At 39.0% G+C, this 18,163-nt stretch overlaps 1 protein-coding gene across 2 annotated transcripts in view; it reads left to right on the top strand.

The window, feature by feature from the left end:
- Positions 1 to 18,163, top strand: part of LOC127447516 (unconventional myosin-XVI-like) — a 296,555-nt gene that overhangs the window by 244,713 nt on the left and 33,679 nt on the right. The window contains exons 28-33 of one of the 2 annotated variants that reach the window (XM_051709448.1): positions 2,604 to 2,706; positions 3,827 to 3,923; positions 4,003 to 4,249; positions 8,584 to 8,954; positions 9,462 to 10,628; positions 17,166 to 17,318. In XM_051709448.1, coding sequence (XP_051565408.1) covers positions 2,604 to 2,706; positions 3,827 to 3,923; positions 4,003 to 4,249; positions 8,584 to 8,954; positions 9,462 to 10,628; positions 17,166 to 17,318 — 2,138 coding nt within the window. Of the gene's footprint in view, positions 1 to 2,603; positions 2,707 to 3,826; positions 3,924 to 4,002; positions 4,250 to 8,583; positions 8,955 to 9,461; positions 10,629 to 17,165; positions 17,334 to 18,163 lie in introns of both variants that reach the window. The other variant, XM_051709447.1, reaches the window with a different exon arrangement.

The following is an 18,163-nucleotide window of genomic DNA, read 5'->3' as shown; positions in this document are numbered from 1 at the left end:
GGCCTACTCCAGTCCCCCCAACACACTGCTTAAGATCCATCCTGGTTACTCCCACCCAGCCATCTGTTCACCATGTGCCTCTGCATCTGCATCACCCCACCAGAGTATGTGAGCAGCATGGAGTGGAAGCGGAATGTTTTATTTAGTTTTTATTTCTATTTTATGTTCAGTTTGTTCTTTTAATAAGTTTCCATTTTATTAGTTTTCACTCTATGATTGTTAGTTAAGTTTAGTTTTTTCAGTGTTTTCTAGTTTTAGTTTCAGTTTATATATATATATATATATAAGCAATATCACACGAGCAAGAGTGCGATATGGCCCTACATCAGCACTGCTGCCGCAGGCCGAGTGCTGTAGGTAATCACAGCAGTGCTGATTTAGGGCCATAAAACATGATTGCGAGTGTGATATTGCTTATATACAACAGTTCAATGAACAAGTAAATTAAAAAAAAATAGGAAAAACGGTACGGTCATAAAAACACATTTGTGCATGGAACTACTTTCTTACACGACGGATCAGAACCTGCCGTTGCTGGTTAAAACCAAAGGATGTGTCTAAGCCTCCGTTAATAATTCAAAAATGTCTCTTCAGAAATAGTATCACGGCTTCTGCTGTTTCTAACAAGTTATTGGATAAACAAGGATGGATGTGTGTGTGTGTGTGTGTGTGTGTGTGTGTGTGAGAGAGAGAGAGAGAGAGAGAGAGAGAGAGACGGAGCATGTGCGATCACCTGTTGCCACTCCCAAGCAGAGAAGTTGTCAGCTTTCTAAAGATCAGCTTTCTCAGTGGGAAAATAGCCATCCAAGCGGGGGGTATTCCTCTCTATTTCGCGGTAGCCGGTGCGCAAGAGTCAATCACTATAGAAACCGCAATGTCCTCAGCCATTTTAAACAGTGTGTATCCAATGTGGAAACTCCAGTAAGAGGTAAGCGCCTTGAGTTCTGTAACCAATCAGTCTGTTGTGTCTCTCAGCTGTGATAAGCCATAATGTTGAAGTTGTTCATTTAAAGCTGTTTAAAGCTATTTCCTAGCATTAGCAGTGTAGTACCGATCACGGAGCGCTGTTGTATGTAAACAGTGGCTGACGCGGATTCACTTCACGTCACCAACTGGCTCATATTACACACAAAAATGTTCTTTTGCCACCACCTGCTGGCTAACATATGTAATGTAAACAAAAAAAAACAAAAAAGACAAACAGTAGCTCTTAACACATCTGCACTGCTCTTACACTTTAGTTGAGAATGGCACAAACACAAGCGGAGTGATGCAAACACAGTGAAACGTCCGAGTGCTGATGGTGTCAGACCATCAGTGCTCATGGAACGTCTCTCGTCCAATCAGATTCTAGGATCGGAACTAACTGTTTTATATTCGGGAGATGCCAAAGTAAATGCATTAATTGATAAAATGTAAATATTTTTAAACACTCCTAATTTCTCAGAGCTGTCGAGTGTTATCGCTATCAAGTGGCATTTTTATGTTTCATGAAGAACAAAAAAATTCTAATTTCTTATGTATTAAAAGCTCAAATTAAACTGAATCTGTGTTATTTTATTGTAGTTTCATTTTTTTTTTCAATAATGTTAGGATTTAATTTATTTCAGTGAACTAAGCTAAATATTATCATTTTAGTTCAGTTTTAGTTTTCATTAATAATAACACTGAGCAGAGTTGCATGACTTTGCTTAGAGTATGAAACATTTTTTGAAAGTCGGAACCTCTGTGTTCTCTCTTGCTCCAAGTTTACTCAGAAACCACAGAGAACTCCATTACGAGCATAACACATTAATGGTTCATAATTCATATTGTTACTAGACTGTTAGCAGTCAAAAAAAAACAAAAAAAAAAATCACTTTTAGAGTGATTTCTAAAATATTATTGTATTATTGTTTTTGTGAAAAGTAGTGACAGATTAATATGATGGGTGAACTCGAGTTTGAGGATGACCAATGATTCGTTCATCATTCATGCCCTAGTTCTTCCTTTGTGAATTCCTTCAATATCGCCAGCTATTAATTACCATTCCCTCACAGCAGATGTTCGTAATGCATAATCCAAATGCACAAACACATACACGTGTTTGAGGGGCGTGTCTATGGCTTACCCTACAGCCACCGATGCTTGATCCCTCTACTCCAGAATAATGCTGTAAAGTTCTCCAAGTCTGACCTTTCTCTGTGAATGGTTGCCTTGCCAACACCCACCGCAGCAGATGCTGAGATGTCACCCAGACTCTCAAACCCTTTGACCCCTGAATTGCATCTCTCATTGAGTTTCCCTAACCATAGAGGGAAACAGATTGAGCCATGGACATTTGCTCAAACATTATCATCCTAAAGCGTCTTTGTAGCTGGGTGCATGTGATTCAATTCAGGGGTCTTAAATGGTTACTGCATTTGAAAATCTCATAACCAACACGATTAAACAGGCCAACAGAAATGGCTTGTCGTTGTGGTTTATACAGGCAACATTCCAACATATAGACATTAGTGGGCATCATGCTATAACAAATCAATCACGCAGCAATAATGGGGCACTGAGATTATCTGTTGTTCAATATATGGATGATTATGTTATTCTGTGGGTTTGTGGTGCAGATATAGAGAGCTGGTGGACACCATCCTCACCGACAGGAAAAAGGTGTCCGCAGAGGAGAAATGCTGCCTCATTCTGCAGCATTGCAAACTCCAGGGCTGGCAGGTGAGTTACCAAAGACATCTTCAGAGCTTTAGGAAAATGTTCTTAAGTGCTCTGTTTCAAAAACTAGTGAGCTGCTTTGCTGACTACTGCCTACATAGGGAGCTGTCTCCTAAGGTAGCATCCTAACCCTGCTGGAAAATCCAGCTTAAGCTGGTAGCTGTGTTTTGGAACATGTTAGATGGTTTCTAGCTGGTTCAAGCTGCTCATTAGCTGGCCCAAGCTGGCCTTTAGCTGGTTTAAGCTGGAGGACCACCTTGAACCAGCTACCAGCTGGTAATACAAGCTCAAGGTGGTCAAGCTGGTTTTTGGAACATGGTGGCTGGTTGACCAGCTACGAACCAGCTTGGGCCAGCTCAAGACCAGCTTGGACCAGCTCATGATCAGCTTGGACCAGCTCCCATGTTCCGAAATACAACTACCAGCTTAAACTGGATTTTCCTGCAGGGTTTCCAAATGGAACCTCATAAATGACAGATTTGGAAGACTTTACATAGCCAGACAATTTGTCATACAAATAAATTTCATTTCATCATACTAATTAATTTCAATAGAGTTTGAAATGAACAATAGAGTTAGCTTAGCATGTTGTCAAGCTAACGATGCAATACTTAAATAAGCATAAAAATACACAGCACACACAAGTTGTGGGCAAAATAGTCAGGGGAAAATTCACTTAACAGTTGCGCCACTTTTGCGCATGGTAATTCAGCCCAAAAACCTGTATCATATTCACTAACCACCTGCAAACTAGTTTAAGCAGATGCAGTCAGCTCTGAAATTGTGCTGCATCTTGAGTATGAAAATAAAGTAATTGTCATTCCTTTCCACACAAAACACTCCTCCTTTCGATGTAAACTAGGCTCATTATAGATTGCACTTCATTCACAAAAATTGCCTTATTAAATTCCCCCCTCAGTTTTTAAGTAGAGTGAGCATTTTATCAATAAGTTTTGTCAATATTGTTTGATGCAATGAATTATGTCTTCTCTCATACATGTGATCCTACATAAGAATTTATTTTAAAGAATTTAAAATATCTTAGAATGTAACAAGGTGAGATGAGCTATTTTCTTCATCTGTTTTCTTTGTCTTTTCCTCTTACTCTTTCTCACATGTTAAGATGGGCAACAGTAAGGTGTTCTTGCGATACTGGCAGGCTGATCACCTTAATGACCGCTGCCATCAACTGCACAGGAAGATCATTATCTGTCAGAAAGGTAAAGTAACCGCCAGAGAGTATGTGATGAAGTGATCAATGGACACATATTTATTCTTTGTTCTGTGTTCGTGATTCAGTGGTGCGCGGTTGGTTGGCCAGACAGCATGCGCGGCGCAGACTTGCATCTCAGCAGCAGGATCACTGCGGCGTTCAGCGCTTCCTACAGGGGGCAGAGGACTTGGGTATGTGCGCTTACGACAGCATGGTCATCCAGAACGCAGCCGATATTGCACGAGAGAATGACCGCCTCCGGGGTCACATCAGTGCTCCACCGCTGGGCGAGCGGCCAGAGCCTGTGGGCAAAGAGGAGGACTCGCCTAAGAGGTGAAATTCATAAAGATTCAGGACCACTGACCTTTGTGCATTATGAGGTCCCAAAACGGGGACTGAAGACTGGTTTGGGGGATGGTGGGGGGTGGCTCTGGTTGAGGGGTCTCAAGGAAAATATATGAAAAAGAGTGAATTTAGCACAAAATGGACACTGGAATTAGGAAGCACAAAGCCACAAAATTACATAATTCCGAATAAAATGAGCTCTCTACTTTGCAAATAGCCTGATGTTGGGCTTTTGGAGTGTAGATAGCTTTTTTTAATTATCGTGGGAGTGATCTAGCAATCACACAATGGCATGGCATTCCATTGGTGGTGAGTTTCACAATAACTTGCATTAGAATTGATGAATGTGTAAATAAGATAAGTTTGCTAGGAAAATGGATTTGCTCCTTTACGAATAAAAAAATAAATAAAAAATGCCATATAGCATATATGCCATGACATGACGTGACATAGACTCCACATACATTGCAAAAAATATCATATTCTTAATAAATATCTCTGTCTTTTTCCAGTCAAATATTTAAATATCTTTAAAACAAGATAAAAACTGCATGTTTATGCTTAAAACTAGTGAAAAATGTGCATTACTTCTTTTTTCATTTGTGAAGGGGACATTCCAAGTTACTGACAGCATTGTTGTTATTATACTTATTTTTTCTTTAAATATATCATAGTAGAAATATATTTCAAAGGTGTATGAGCTGTTGGATCCATTAATATAGGTGCTGGATCCAGTTCCGGAGGTGGCTGACCCGGATCTGGCTTATTCCAACACAAAGTTAAGCCCTAAACACTAGTAACCATGAACAATGTATAATTTGGCTATACAGTATGTGGAGTAATAAGGTTTGCAACTTGTGCATGCCTGTATTTATTGTTTAATTGGTTCTGAAATAACATAAATAACGAGACAATAATTCTATTCAGATAGTTTCCCTTAGAGGATCTCCAACAAGAAATCTTGTTTTGTCTGCGGAATTCAATCAGATAGGTCTGTCCAGATCTGTCTGCAGTACAGAGACTTTCTCTTAAACGATTATATTATACACTCTAACAGTCTAAATTATATTGCAGGGCCTAATTATATTAGATACTCTAAAATGTGCCTTTCCCACTTGAGTTTAAGGAAGCTATAAACATTCATAGCTGGTTTTATTAGTTCTCCTTGTTCTTTGCAGTGCAAACATAATGAGAACAGAATGAGTCTTAGTGTGCCACAGATGTCAGAAGCACTTGTACTTTGTCTGATGTTGTTAGTGTTGTGGGGACTCAAAAGGGAAAACTGATCTAAAATCAGTGGTAGATACCATTAGAGTGGCATATACCATTTGCCCTACAGAGTATGTGAGTGTAGCGTAGTGGAAACGGAGCAGCTCTGCTGCACTAAGCAGATTAAAGGCACAACTCTGCAGATCTGGGTGACCCTTTTGATTGATTTTCATTCCCCAAAATAATAATTCTTGATACTCCTAGATGTGATGAAATTTAAGTGTTATTTTGATCATTAACAATGATGCAAAACAAAATGTACCACTTGAACCTGGAAGGTACAAAGCACTATTAAGGCCGTCGCACACCAGGTGAGAAGCACCATGCCACATCGTGGCTAGGACACTACACGGGTATCAAACACAGGGCACGTCGATGTGGTTCAGGTGGCAGACAGTACACACAGAGGTTTTTCCCTTCTTCAAGAATGCACAAAGTGACATTGATAAGTTTGTAGGTTGGTGTATGAAACTGATGTAACTGTGCAATCTGAACTTTTAAAACGATTAGATATGGCAAAGTCAATTATGCAATTTCTCCATCTGTAACATTGAATGGGCTTCATTCAAGCTTTCAAACCACAAAATACATACTTGTAACTGAAAACACATTGTGTAAGCTAATTTCAGAACGCGCTATGTCATCCGCCAGACGCGTCTGGTGTGCGACCCCCTTTAGACAGCAACAAAGTTTTATGGTACTTTTAGGAGAATTTATTCTACAATTGCATTTATAAAATTCCAGCTATAATTTCTGATAGGATGAGGCGCATTTGATGCCATTGTAAAATTATGTTAAATGTACGCCTGTGACCAGACATTTTACAGTATAGTAATGTGCCATTGATTGGAAACCGTAAACAGCCTACAGTAAGACTAATGATCTATATTACTTGGAAGAATTCATTATTCTGATTATTAGCAGAATGATTAATATTATTAAACCTTGGTGTCTTGTATCATATTGCTGTTGACGCCATTTTATAAAAGCAATAAGCTTCTCAAGTGCATGCATTACAGTAATTTTACCATGGTTAAGGATATTTTGGCACATTACTTTGCATTGTGCCTAAGAACATTCCTAACCTATGGTAAAACCAATCAGTTTTAATGTATCAATCCTATAGTCATGTAGTCATGTTGGGTTTATTGCTTTATTAAAACTATCCAAATACACAGGACATACAAACATGTGCATTTAAGTGGCGCTTGACATTATCAGGGTCTTGAGCGTTAAACATATACCATCTGCTCTTATGAAGGGATTGGCTTCTTGTTCTTCAAAACATGCAAACACATTCATCACATACAGTACATTCAGATCTTTTAGCATCACTAATAGTGGTGGGGGGTGAATGATGGGGGTTTCATAGCTAATCTAGATGTGGCACACTCAATCAGTAAATGAAGAGGAGTGTCATGCTGTTAATCAGAGAGAGATAAGACCCTCCCCCACTCTGGGCTGGTGAAATCTCCGTAGGGTGTTACATCGCTGTAACCCCTTACCATCACCCCCTGTTCCACCGAACACCATCCACCCCAACACACACTCCAATGGCTCTCCTGTAAGAACAACAGATGGTAGGCTCAGATTAAAGTGAAATATCAGACAAGAGTGTGCATGTCACATTAGAGTATTACAGGAAGCTGCTTAGACTAAAACAGTCAACAATGAAAATCATCCTTTCCGGCTTTAGTTCTATGTATCATCCCATTAATATTCATAGTGTAAAGCTAATTTGTTGTTGAGCGTTTTCTAGTATCATGGAAAAAAATTGTGCTCTGACATTTTGCATTGTCTTTGAGCCTTTAAAATGGACAATTCTGTAATTTACTCACCCCTTATGACATTCCAAACCCATATGTTATTATTTTTATTTTATTTATTTATTTATTTATTTATTTTTTTTTTTTTGTGGAACACATTTTAAAAAAATCTAATTATAGCTGTTCTCATACAACAACAGTAAATAGTGATAATGACTGTAAAGCTCTAAAAAGGACAAAAATACCATAGAAGCATGTTAAAAGTAGTACAAATGACTTGTTCGTTCTATACTAAGTGTTTGGAAGCAATGCGATAGATTTGTTTGAGCAACAGACCAAAATTTGTAATTCACTGGTAATCTCCCACTGCCGAAGTCTGCGTCTAGCCCACATCTGTTTTCAGATTCAAAAATGCTGTTTCACAGTTGATTATGACACAAGTGAGAACCATTGATTATTTTATTTTATTTTATTTTTTACTGTGTTGACGGGGGAAAATTGTCAGTGATTTATGAATTAAATGTTGATCTGGCCTTTACACAAAGCTACCTTGTGATTTCAGAAGAATATAGGCAGGAGTTGTAAATGTTTTTATTTTTATGTTTTATTTTTATTATTATTATTATTATTATTATTATTGTTATTATTATTATTATTATTATTATTATTATTGTTTATCCTTTCTGGAGCTTGATAGATGTGGTCACTATAAACTGGAAGTGCTGTGTGAAGACTATTCATAAAAATCAATCTACATTGTGTTCCACAAAAAACATAAAAAAATAAATACAGATGGGTTTAGAACAACATAGGGGTGATTAATTGTTTTGCTTGAATTATCCAAGTTGCTTGAATTATAAAGCAAGTTTGCAGTTCTTGTATTATTTTTATTAATTTATTTTCATTGTTAGGGAACCACCCATTCCAGTTTGTGTAGTGCAATGAAATCTTGGCCCAGATATGAGCAGACAGATTGACATCAGTGTATTGATTTTATGATGTTTGATGCTGATCCTCTCACATTTGACAGTTGCTTAGCACCTTCACTACCACCGGTCATACACTGAGACAGGACATACAAGTATGCTTGCTTCAAGTGTAATGGTGAGTGAATGATTGAAAGAATGAATGTATAAATGAATGAATGAATGAATGAATAATGATTTGCCTGAGTAGGCAAGGGGAAAACAGTGACAGATACCTGTCGTGACGAGTGAGGGGGATAGCACTAGCAATTTAAAAAAAAAGAATTTTTTTAATTATTCATCCATTTGTCCTGTTGTGTAGGGTTGTTGAAAAAAGTGGGAGGGTTAGCGACGTGGCAGGCCATGGGGGGAACCGACCAATCCGGCATTTCCGCTCCAGTTCTGTGCCTCTCCCCCTGGTAATGGACAGCTTGGTACATTCCAGCATTGGGGCATCAATCAAAGCAGCCCTTCAGCCCATGCCACACTCCACTGAGGAGGGTAGTGGGGGAAGCCTTTCCTCCCCACGAAAACAACCTCCTCCCAAACCCAAACGAGACCCCAATACTCGTCTGAGCGCGTCGTATGAGGCAGTAAGTGCAGGGCTGAGTATCGCTCCCAAGGACAGCCCTGCTGAGGGTCAGGCCTCTCCCTCTGGAAGTCCACCTAAAACCCAGGTCTCGCCTTCTGATCGTACGTATAAATATCATATCAGTCACATGCATAAATGCCTCAAAAATACACTACATTGACCAAAAGTAGGTGGACACCCCCTTATAATTAATCAATAATCAAGCATATAATGGGAGTACGTTTTGGTTTAAAGTGAGGTCCATAAAAAAATGGTTTACACAGTCTGATATTAATTGTGGCTGATTGTGAGCCAGGTCCCATCACCCAACATCAGTACCTTAATGGAAGCAAAATGTTGCAGCCATGTTTCAACATCTAGTGGAAAACCTTTCCAAAAAAAGTGGAAGCTGTTATAGCTGCAAACTAGATGACCAACTCTATATAAATGTCAATGGTAGTGTTTGGGTGTTCACATACTTTTACACATGTAGTGCATATTCTATATACAGCTTCGTAAACTATTCATCTATTTCAATGTTGCAATGAAAATTGAACCTGGTCCTCTGGTTAATGTTTTTTTTCTTTCCCTCCCAACCCATCCATCATCCTGTACAACTACGCCTTTAGCTCTCTCCAAGCCACGCCCTCACAGTGATGACTACAGCACCATGAAGAAAATCCCGCCCCCTAAGCCCAAACGCAGCCCTAATACCAAGCTGACAGGCTCCTACGAGGAGATCTCAGTACCCTCCCCTGTACGCCCCACAGACATGAAGCTGTTCAGCCTGGCACGAGGGGGCCACTGCTTAGGCCTCATCCAGCGTGCAGCATCTGTGGACGGCCCCCACTCTTCTGTACTAAGCTTTTACCCCTGCCAGGATGAGGAGGATGTGTATATTGAGATGGTGGGGGCCTCTCGGGCCCTCTGCCTGGCTGACTCAGCCAGCCCAGACCTGGGTGAGGCTGTATACGAGGAAATGAAATACTTCCCACCTGACGAGGTGGGCTCAGCTCCGGTCGTCAAACCTGAAGCTGCCCATTCAACTCCTGGACCTGTCCCAGTACTGGAACCCAAGAGGCCTGTGACCTTGATGGACCACCCTAGCACACTCGGAGGCAAACAGCACTGCAAGGATGGGACAACATGCGACATTCCAGCTCCTTTCCCCAACCTCCTTTCACACCGACCTCCACTTCTGGTCTTCCCTCCATCCCCTGTAACATGCTCGCCTGCCTCGGACGAGTCCCCGCTCACCCCTCTGGAGGTGAAAAAGCTCCCGGTGTTTGAGACCAACCTCAACTACAGCAGCCAGGATGGAGGTAGTCCACTCTCGCCCCAGTATGCCCGCCAAAGGGCCGACTCCTCCCCCAGTCTGTCCGTCTTAATGCCAGACAAGTCTACACTGCCCTTGACTCCTCCCCCTCCACCCCCTCTGGCAGAACTCCCACCTCCCTACCGCCCCCCTTCTCACTTCCCCTTCCCCCCAGAGCCAAACTTCCTGGCCCTGAACCGTGCAGCATCTGTAGCTAGCACTGATTCCTCCAAAGTTACTCATAAAACGGGGCACGGTCTGGCAGAGACGCCTCCAAGCAGCGCTAAGCCTCCCTTCTCCCCAGTGAAGTCCTCACGGCCAGAACCACGCAGAGCTCACTCCTGTTCCTCCTCTCCTCTGCTTTTTAACCCTGCCAATGGGAGAGCCCTCACCAGCCCCCTAGATGAGCTCAACACTATCTTCAGCTCAGGGCGCAGCCTGCTCCGCAAGTCTACCACAGGAAGAAAAATGCGAGACAGCGGTGAGTTTTTCTTTGTGTAAGGTAAATGCATTTCAAAGAAGCAGTTTGTACCATCAGTGACACCAAATGGAATTGCAAAATAATGATGTTGTTTCAAACACTCATCGTGTCTTACATTGTTCAGAAAACAGGTAGTGCCGCCCTAAACTCGGCCTATGTCAGGCCACTCAGACAAACTATTCTGAAAGTGCCACAGAGCCACAGCATTTATACATATTTTAGAGAAGTCAACGTAATAATGGCTTAATTAAAGTTTTCTGCATGTTAAACAAGAATAGGAAAAAGTGTTTTAATGTGGGAAAATACACATGAATTCTAAGCTGTTACATTACATCCTACAGTCACTTGAATCAAAGTTTAACCAATTTATCCAGAAATAACAATCTGTATAGCCCATCAAAGGAGTTTGCCACATGGTCATGCTTAATTTGCTGCAGGAGGATGACAATAGTCTGCGGTTGTTGTAAGGCACATCTTGTTTAGTATTTAGTATATGGTTTTTCTTGACTCATTCAGTGCCAGGATTGTGTTTGTCGAAAACAGTGAGGTCAGCGCTCATAAAACAGACATTTACCATAAAAGCCACAGCACTCTCTCATAAACTCATTGTACTGAAGGCAGATTGTTTATGTAAGATTGAGTTTTAGGCCTGGATGTGTGTGCTGATCTGTTTTGTTACTATACCGCAGCAGCCTTATCCAACAAATGCCCTTAAATCACTCATGAATGGACATTTTGTCATAATTTACTGTCTCTAATGTTGTTCTAAACCTAAATGACTTTCTTTTTTCCATGGAACACAAAAAGGGAAATTTCTGAAGAATTTTATCAGAAAATTCTGTCATTATTTACTCAAATCAAATTATTGATTAACTCATGTTTACAGAGACCAAATCAAATATGGCTGCACGTCAAGAACATCAAGCCTTATCAGTCAATGAGGTTTGATGTTATTGACATGTCGCCATGTTTAAATTGAGCTCTGTATATGAGTTGATCATTCATGTGATTTAATTTGAGAGTGAATAACAACTTAGATTTCAGTCTGTTTATCAAACAAAGTATGTACTTAGTGTATTGGAATATGATGCACAAGTCACATGGACTCATTTTATGAAGCTTTAAGGTGCTTTTTTACATTTTAAAGTGAGTCACTATCAAACTGCTATTGAATGGAAATCATCATTTACACCATTTTTCAAATATATCCTTTGTGTATATTCCCATATGAAAGTAAGTCACACAGGTTTGGAACAAGGTTAAGAGGTTGAATAAATTACAGAATTTTCATTTTTTGTAAACTATTTATTTAAACCAGGACCATTTATCTCTTGCAAGGAACAGAAACCTGTAGGGTTGAAGGGAGATTCAAAGGGAGGATGTTGGGTGTGTATGGCTCAGTTGGTTCACATGCTGTGCCTAACACAGTCTCACTTGCTTCCCCCTCTCAACCTTTGTGTTTAATTAAAGATGCTTTAGTGTAGTTCCTCTCCCATTATATAGATTTATATTGGTTGATTCCATGTGACCCCCACCCATGCATGTTTGAGTGCAAACAAGTATGATAAATGGAGCGAGAACCTGCATGAGGTTACTCTAATAAGCAAATGACAAGTCAAGTCTAAACATCTGAGTCCACTTGCATAACTGGTTGCATCTACCATTAGGACTCCAAGTTCATAGGTAGGAATAGTGTGTTCAGTTGAGATGTTATAAAGACATAATCGGTGAGCTTTATTCATACATGTGTAAGGTGGCTGTTTATCCTGAAATCAGGTTTCTTCCTTTGAAATGAGGAAGTCAAAAATGTGTGTTTTATATGACTTGCTGCCTTAGGATGTGTGCTGTTGATCTCAGAGCAGGGGTTTTCAAACCTTTTGATGCCAAGACCCCCCAAATATGATGATTCCATTGTAAGGGACCATCTTCCTAAAATAAAAAGGCAGCTATATATTTTAATGTTTAAAACCCCATTTACACTGTGTAGGAAAAAGTAAGTGTGGTATTATAATGATATACTGTCAATGGATTAATGTAAAAATATAATAATAATAATAATAATAATAAAAATGTTATGTTATTCAGTTGACAGTGTATAATTTTTTCTACCCACTATAAGAGTAATGTTAGATGTATAAACCTGAAGAGAAACATTTCAATTAAATTCAGATTACACAACAAATATTATTCCAGAGCATGTTTTACAGAAAATGTTGTCGTACAACCCCTAGAAAGCTATCTAAATGCAACAATGATGAAGAGAAATGACTGCTGTCAATAAAATAAAATAACTGCGATTAATCTCATGATTTATGACCAGTCTTTAGAAGGGAGATTGAAACAGGAATACTGCCAAAAAAATAATAATAATAATAATAATAATAAAAAAAAAAGAATACATTTTTTTACACTTTTTTTCTCACTGATATTTTACGCGGACCCCCTGGCACCCCCTTGCGACCTCATGTGGGTCTCTGAACCCCAGTTTGAAAACCCCTGTCTTAGATAACACACGCAGGCATACTGTGCTACTTTCTTAGTTCTTGGCCTGTACTGGCTGTTCTTCTAGGCCAAGGGTGCTCAATCTTAGATCTTAGAGATCTACCTTCTTGTTCCTGGAGATCTATCTTACTGCAAAGTTTTGTTGTAATTCTGCTCAATTCGAACCTGTCTGAACTTTTCAAATGAAGTCTTTGATAAACTGCTTCAAGTGTGATTAGAATTAGAACTAAACTCTCAAGGACAGTAGATGTCTAGCAGCAGAACTGAACACCCCTGCTTTAAGTTCCTATGGAACACACTAATGGGTGAACTTCACCCATAAGTGAATCCTGTCATGAACATTTCCTGGTCATATTTCACCCCAAATCTAAAGAAAGAAGAAAGAAAGAAATAGTTTGCTTGAAAACTTGAAGCCAGTTTAAAGGACCATTATGATTTGTTGCACTGTGACATTAGTTTAATCAGAATGTAATAGTTTTAAATGTTGTATGAGGGAATACAGCACAAAACTGATTTGTTTTTTGCATTTAATAACATTATGGTGAAATGTGTGATTTCCATGTCATTCAACTGAATTGCAAAAATAATTATTATTTTTAAGCAGGTTTCCTGAATACTTCCCCTGTTTTCCATTAGCCACGGCATTGGTTGAGCCAGAAGTTGTTTTGAAATCTCTCTCTCTCTCTCCCTCTATCTCACACACACACACACACACACACACACACACACACACACACACACACCTCTCTCTTTCCAAGTTTCTCTTGGTTCATGTGGGGAAAGACAGGCATGGGTGTATTAGCCCCAGTCACATAAATATTACATGGACAAGAGATGATGTACACATGAAATATTAAATATCAAAGTCTCCAGGTCTGCTGACGATTGTGAATCATTCCGATGATTGTGAATCATTCCGATGTGTGTGTATCCCCAGAGGAAAGTGTGTGTGTGTGTTATGACTTGCTCAGTGTGACTCCACAGGAGAGGAAATAACTACCTGGATTACTGTATGTGTGAGTGAGTATGTAATGAACAAACATTAAACTGTCATAACATTTGTGTAAAAGGCATGCTTGAGGAATATTTAAACACATGTCTCAAATACACCTGTTCTCACACAGTATTATACTTTTACAGTTAAGTGTTATCATCTCAACAACCCTGGATATTAGGGCTGAATGAATGGACCAAAAATTGAATTGGGATTTTTTTGACAAATATTGGGATTGCGATTTGAACTGCAATATGATTAACATTAAAAAATAACAAGTAACTGATTCCTTTTGACCAAAATCAAACATGCTCTACTGCCTACATAGGCAGCTGTCTTCTATAGCGGCATCCTAACTGAAACGGAGTCTTATAAGAGACCGATTTACATACACATCGCTTTTACTTTGTACCTATGCACTTTGTACCTGTATTTGTCCACTTGACTTGTGAGTCTCAGTCTACTTGTCATCATTATTCATTATTTATTTGGTACCCAATAGTAAGTTATCATTTGTAAGGTACTTTAGATTTTCATAGTAACTTTTAGCAGCCAAGCTTATTTGGAATTATGCAAATGTGCAATTAGTGAATCTAGAGCACTGTAAATATAACACACTCAGCATACGTTAGCACACTGAACCGAACTCGTTCACACCTGTTAACTCTCTGCACGAGAGGGAACTTGTGTGTATCAAGCACAGAAATGCTCTAAAAAAACTATCATAAGTCTCATGCATGCGAGTATTTGTAATATACTACAGACAGAAAGGATCTGCTCTTAAATCACATTGTAATAATAATATAATAATATATTTATTTTATATAGCACCTTTCTGTGACAACTCAATGTCGCTTTACAATTCAAGAAAAAAAAAAAGACAAATAATCTAGAGGTAAAAAAATAAATACAAATTGGTGTTTTGTGGATTTAGTCCCAAGCTTTGAGGGTATCTACTCTACATATATGCTGGTACTAAAATGTGACAAAATTAACAGATATACGCATTTAAAATGTACAGTCTTTCTCTTATGGGAAAATGGACCAAAAATATTGAAGACAGATTTTTGTCCAATGATATATTCTCTAGAATGAAAATGTCCCACCCCATAATCCTGCCACTAACTAGCAAGTTGCAAATCATTTCCACGACTGACATAACCCTATTGGCTGTTTAAAAAAGGGAGGTAAGCTCTTCAGTATGTCCTGGCGAAACTTCCTGTTTCAGAAAAAAATACACAGGACAGGAAACAGTACTCATCAAGCGATTTCATGTTGTCTTTAAAAAAAGATTAAGGTAATAAAATCCTAACCTAGTTAATTAACTTAGATATTCTTTATAATGTGAACAGCATGTCTCTTTTGCTTGCCTAATTTTATTTTGAGTGTATTGGGTAAACTATAATTGGTAATCTGTCAGTCATGTTGTGGAGGGATAGGACGAGGCGGATTCAACTCTTACTGCATTAGTGACATGGTCTGTCAGTCTGTCAATCATCTGGAGTGACAGGTCTGTCCTCTGGGGTGTAATTTTCTTTTCCATGTTTGATCTATCTAGTTCATAGCTGTTGACATAACAGCAAGTTTACTTTAAGTATACAGTGGGGTCCAGAAGTCTGAGATCACATTGAAAATCTTGGATTTTTTTAAAAAACTGGAACTAAACAAAGTTTTAGGATTTAGAAAAATGTAAAACAAATACTGTTATGATGCAAAAAAATAAAATAAATAAATGACAGATTATATTGAAATATGTAAGATGCTGCACTCTAGGTCACTAAACAAATGTAAGCAAGTTTGTGACCTTGACCATGTTAACTCTTTTGCGTAAAAGGTCCAATTTTGATCGCTTCCATTAAAGCACATTAACAATAAAACCATTAGATAGGCTCTTTTAAACATTCTGAAATCATCCTGGATAACATGGATCATTAGAATTTGCATAGACTTGTGGACTCCATGCCAGCTTGAGTGCATGGAATTCTGAAATTCATTTAAATGGTTCAATTGTACATTTCACTTAAATTGTTATGTGGACAATTTGTTAGAAAAATAAATAATTAAATAAACTTTTGGACCCCTCTTTACAGTATATACTGTATCTGACCTTAAAATACTGAGAGAATGAGATCAGAATTAAATATTTCTAAAGACAAAGCCATTTCCACATAAATGCTTAGATACACAGAATCAAAGTAGCAGATGTGGAGTGTAATGTTATGTGACTAGTTTCCTCATGTGAATACATAAAGCACTACCAGTAGGGGTCCCAGACACAAATGTGCAGTCAATGAATCTGTGATAACCCCAGATACGGCTGTTGTGACAGTCAGATGCCCATGACACAAGTGAAAGCATGCTGTAATGGAAACAAGGCTTCTAATAGTGCTTTAAAAGACCAGCTGACCCCTGTGCTATATTAATCTCTGTGGCGGTCAGATCCAAGCAGACCTGCATGCCGTGAGGCTTAAACATCCTCCCCTCGTGCTTCCGTTCTCTCTCCCATTAACGTCATCACAAGACCCCATCATTCCCACTATGCCTGACCGGGACAGCTGCAGAGGTCCCAGCAGAAATATTAGTGACTCAAGGTGGCAGGTGTAAACTCACATGTCACATCGTCACCCTTATTTCTCATAAACCTGGAAAGTATAGTTCAAAGGTCACAGTTAGGCCTCTATACTGCTGTAGGACCTTACATAGTGCTTCTCAAAAGGTTCTTCAAAGTGTGACATTTTTTCAGTGTTAAAATACTTTGTCCCATCCCAGCTAAATATGCAGAGACAACTATAAGAAATCCATTAGTTGGTTGATTTCCCCCAAAATTGTAAACACTTTGTCTCTGTAGTGCTATCAAAAAGACTGTGTTTCTTTGAGTATCCCAACCAGCCCGACAAACAACATTGGCTTAACCAGTGGTGTGAGTTTGGGGCAGGACTATCTGTTTGCTGACGAGGGTAGTGTTTGGGAGATTATTTTTGCAAGGACAGAAATAAGACTTGACCGTTAAATTAATAAATGCTTCTTCTTTTTTGGCGTAGGACTCTCAAATTCCAACATAAACCTACCAGGTCGAGAGGATCAAGGCCCCACCTCCCCATCGCCACAGTTGCAGGACAAAAATGCCAACAACCACACCTCTCCCAACACTTCCAGCCCCGCCCCCGTTGAGAATGGCAACCAGATCTCCAATGGTAATATTATAAGATGTAAGGGTTGATGAAACTTATCAGTTAAGACCAAATATCATTAAAAAAAAAAAAAAGTGTTAGGCTGGCCCTCTTTTCAAGGCTTCATCATTGTTAATAAGCACAAAGGTGCTAAAATGTGCATGGCCTAGTGCCATGGATCTCAACTGATTTTGCTTCAGAACATTGAAATGTATTTATATATTTATTTACCATGAAAAACAGGCTTTTTTGATAGTTTAATTGTATGGTTCTCGAAATGTCTCTTGAATTTCTATTATTTTTCAGCAGCCACAAAATACATTATGGTTGGCTCAAGCCATGTTTATCCTCACTGCAACTCATATTTAATGTAGCCTGGGTCATATTTTATTTTTCCATTCAGAGCTTTGTGCATGGTTTTCAAGGATGAGGGCATGTCACGCAACCTGTCCATGTTAGCATCTGCCTAATTTGAATAGCTTTTACCAAGTGACCAATGAATTTGTTCCAAAATACCTTAGAGTTTGATTTGATGCATTACCTTTGATGTCAACAACAAAAAATATTGGAATCAGTTTATTCTCCCTTTTAAAAGTTGTTAGGCCTTATTTTGCTATCCTAACTATGCATGTTTATAGTTGCATTTTATTATTTGCATTTAGCATTGGTTTTCCCTTGCATGATCCAATCAGAGCAGACCTGCGAAGACCCAATTTGGGGTCATTACTCACCAGGAACCACTGGCCTAATGTACATTAATCCTGTTATTTATTTCCATTAATAATGGAGGGAAAGCTCAATCACATGTCATTAGCAGGCCCAGCCTTGCCCCAAGGTTTGTTTACCACAGAATGTGAGTGTGACATGCA

This window comes from Myxocyprinus asiaticus, chromosome 10, assembly GCF_019703515.2.
Source record: "Myxocyprinus asiaticus isolate MX2 ecotype Aquarium Trade chromosome 10, UBuf_Myxa_2, whole genome shotgun sequence".
Lineage (NCBI taxonomy): Eukaryota > Metazoa > Chordata > Actinopteri > Cypriniformes > Catostomidae > Myxocyprinus > Myxocyprinus asiaticus.
The sequence above is the reverse complement of the archived record's forward strand: the minus strand, read 5'-3'. Positions and strand labels throughout refer to the sequence as shown.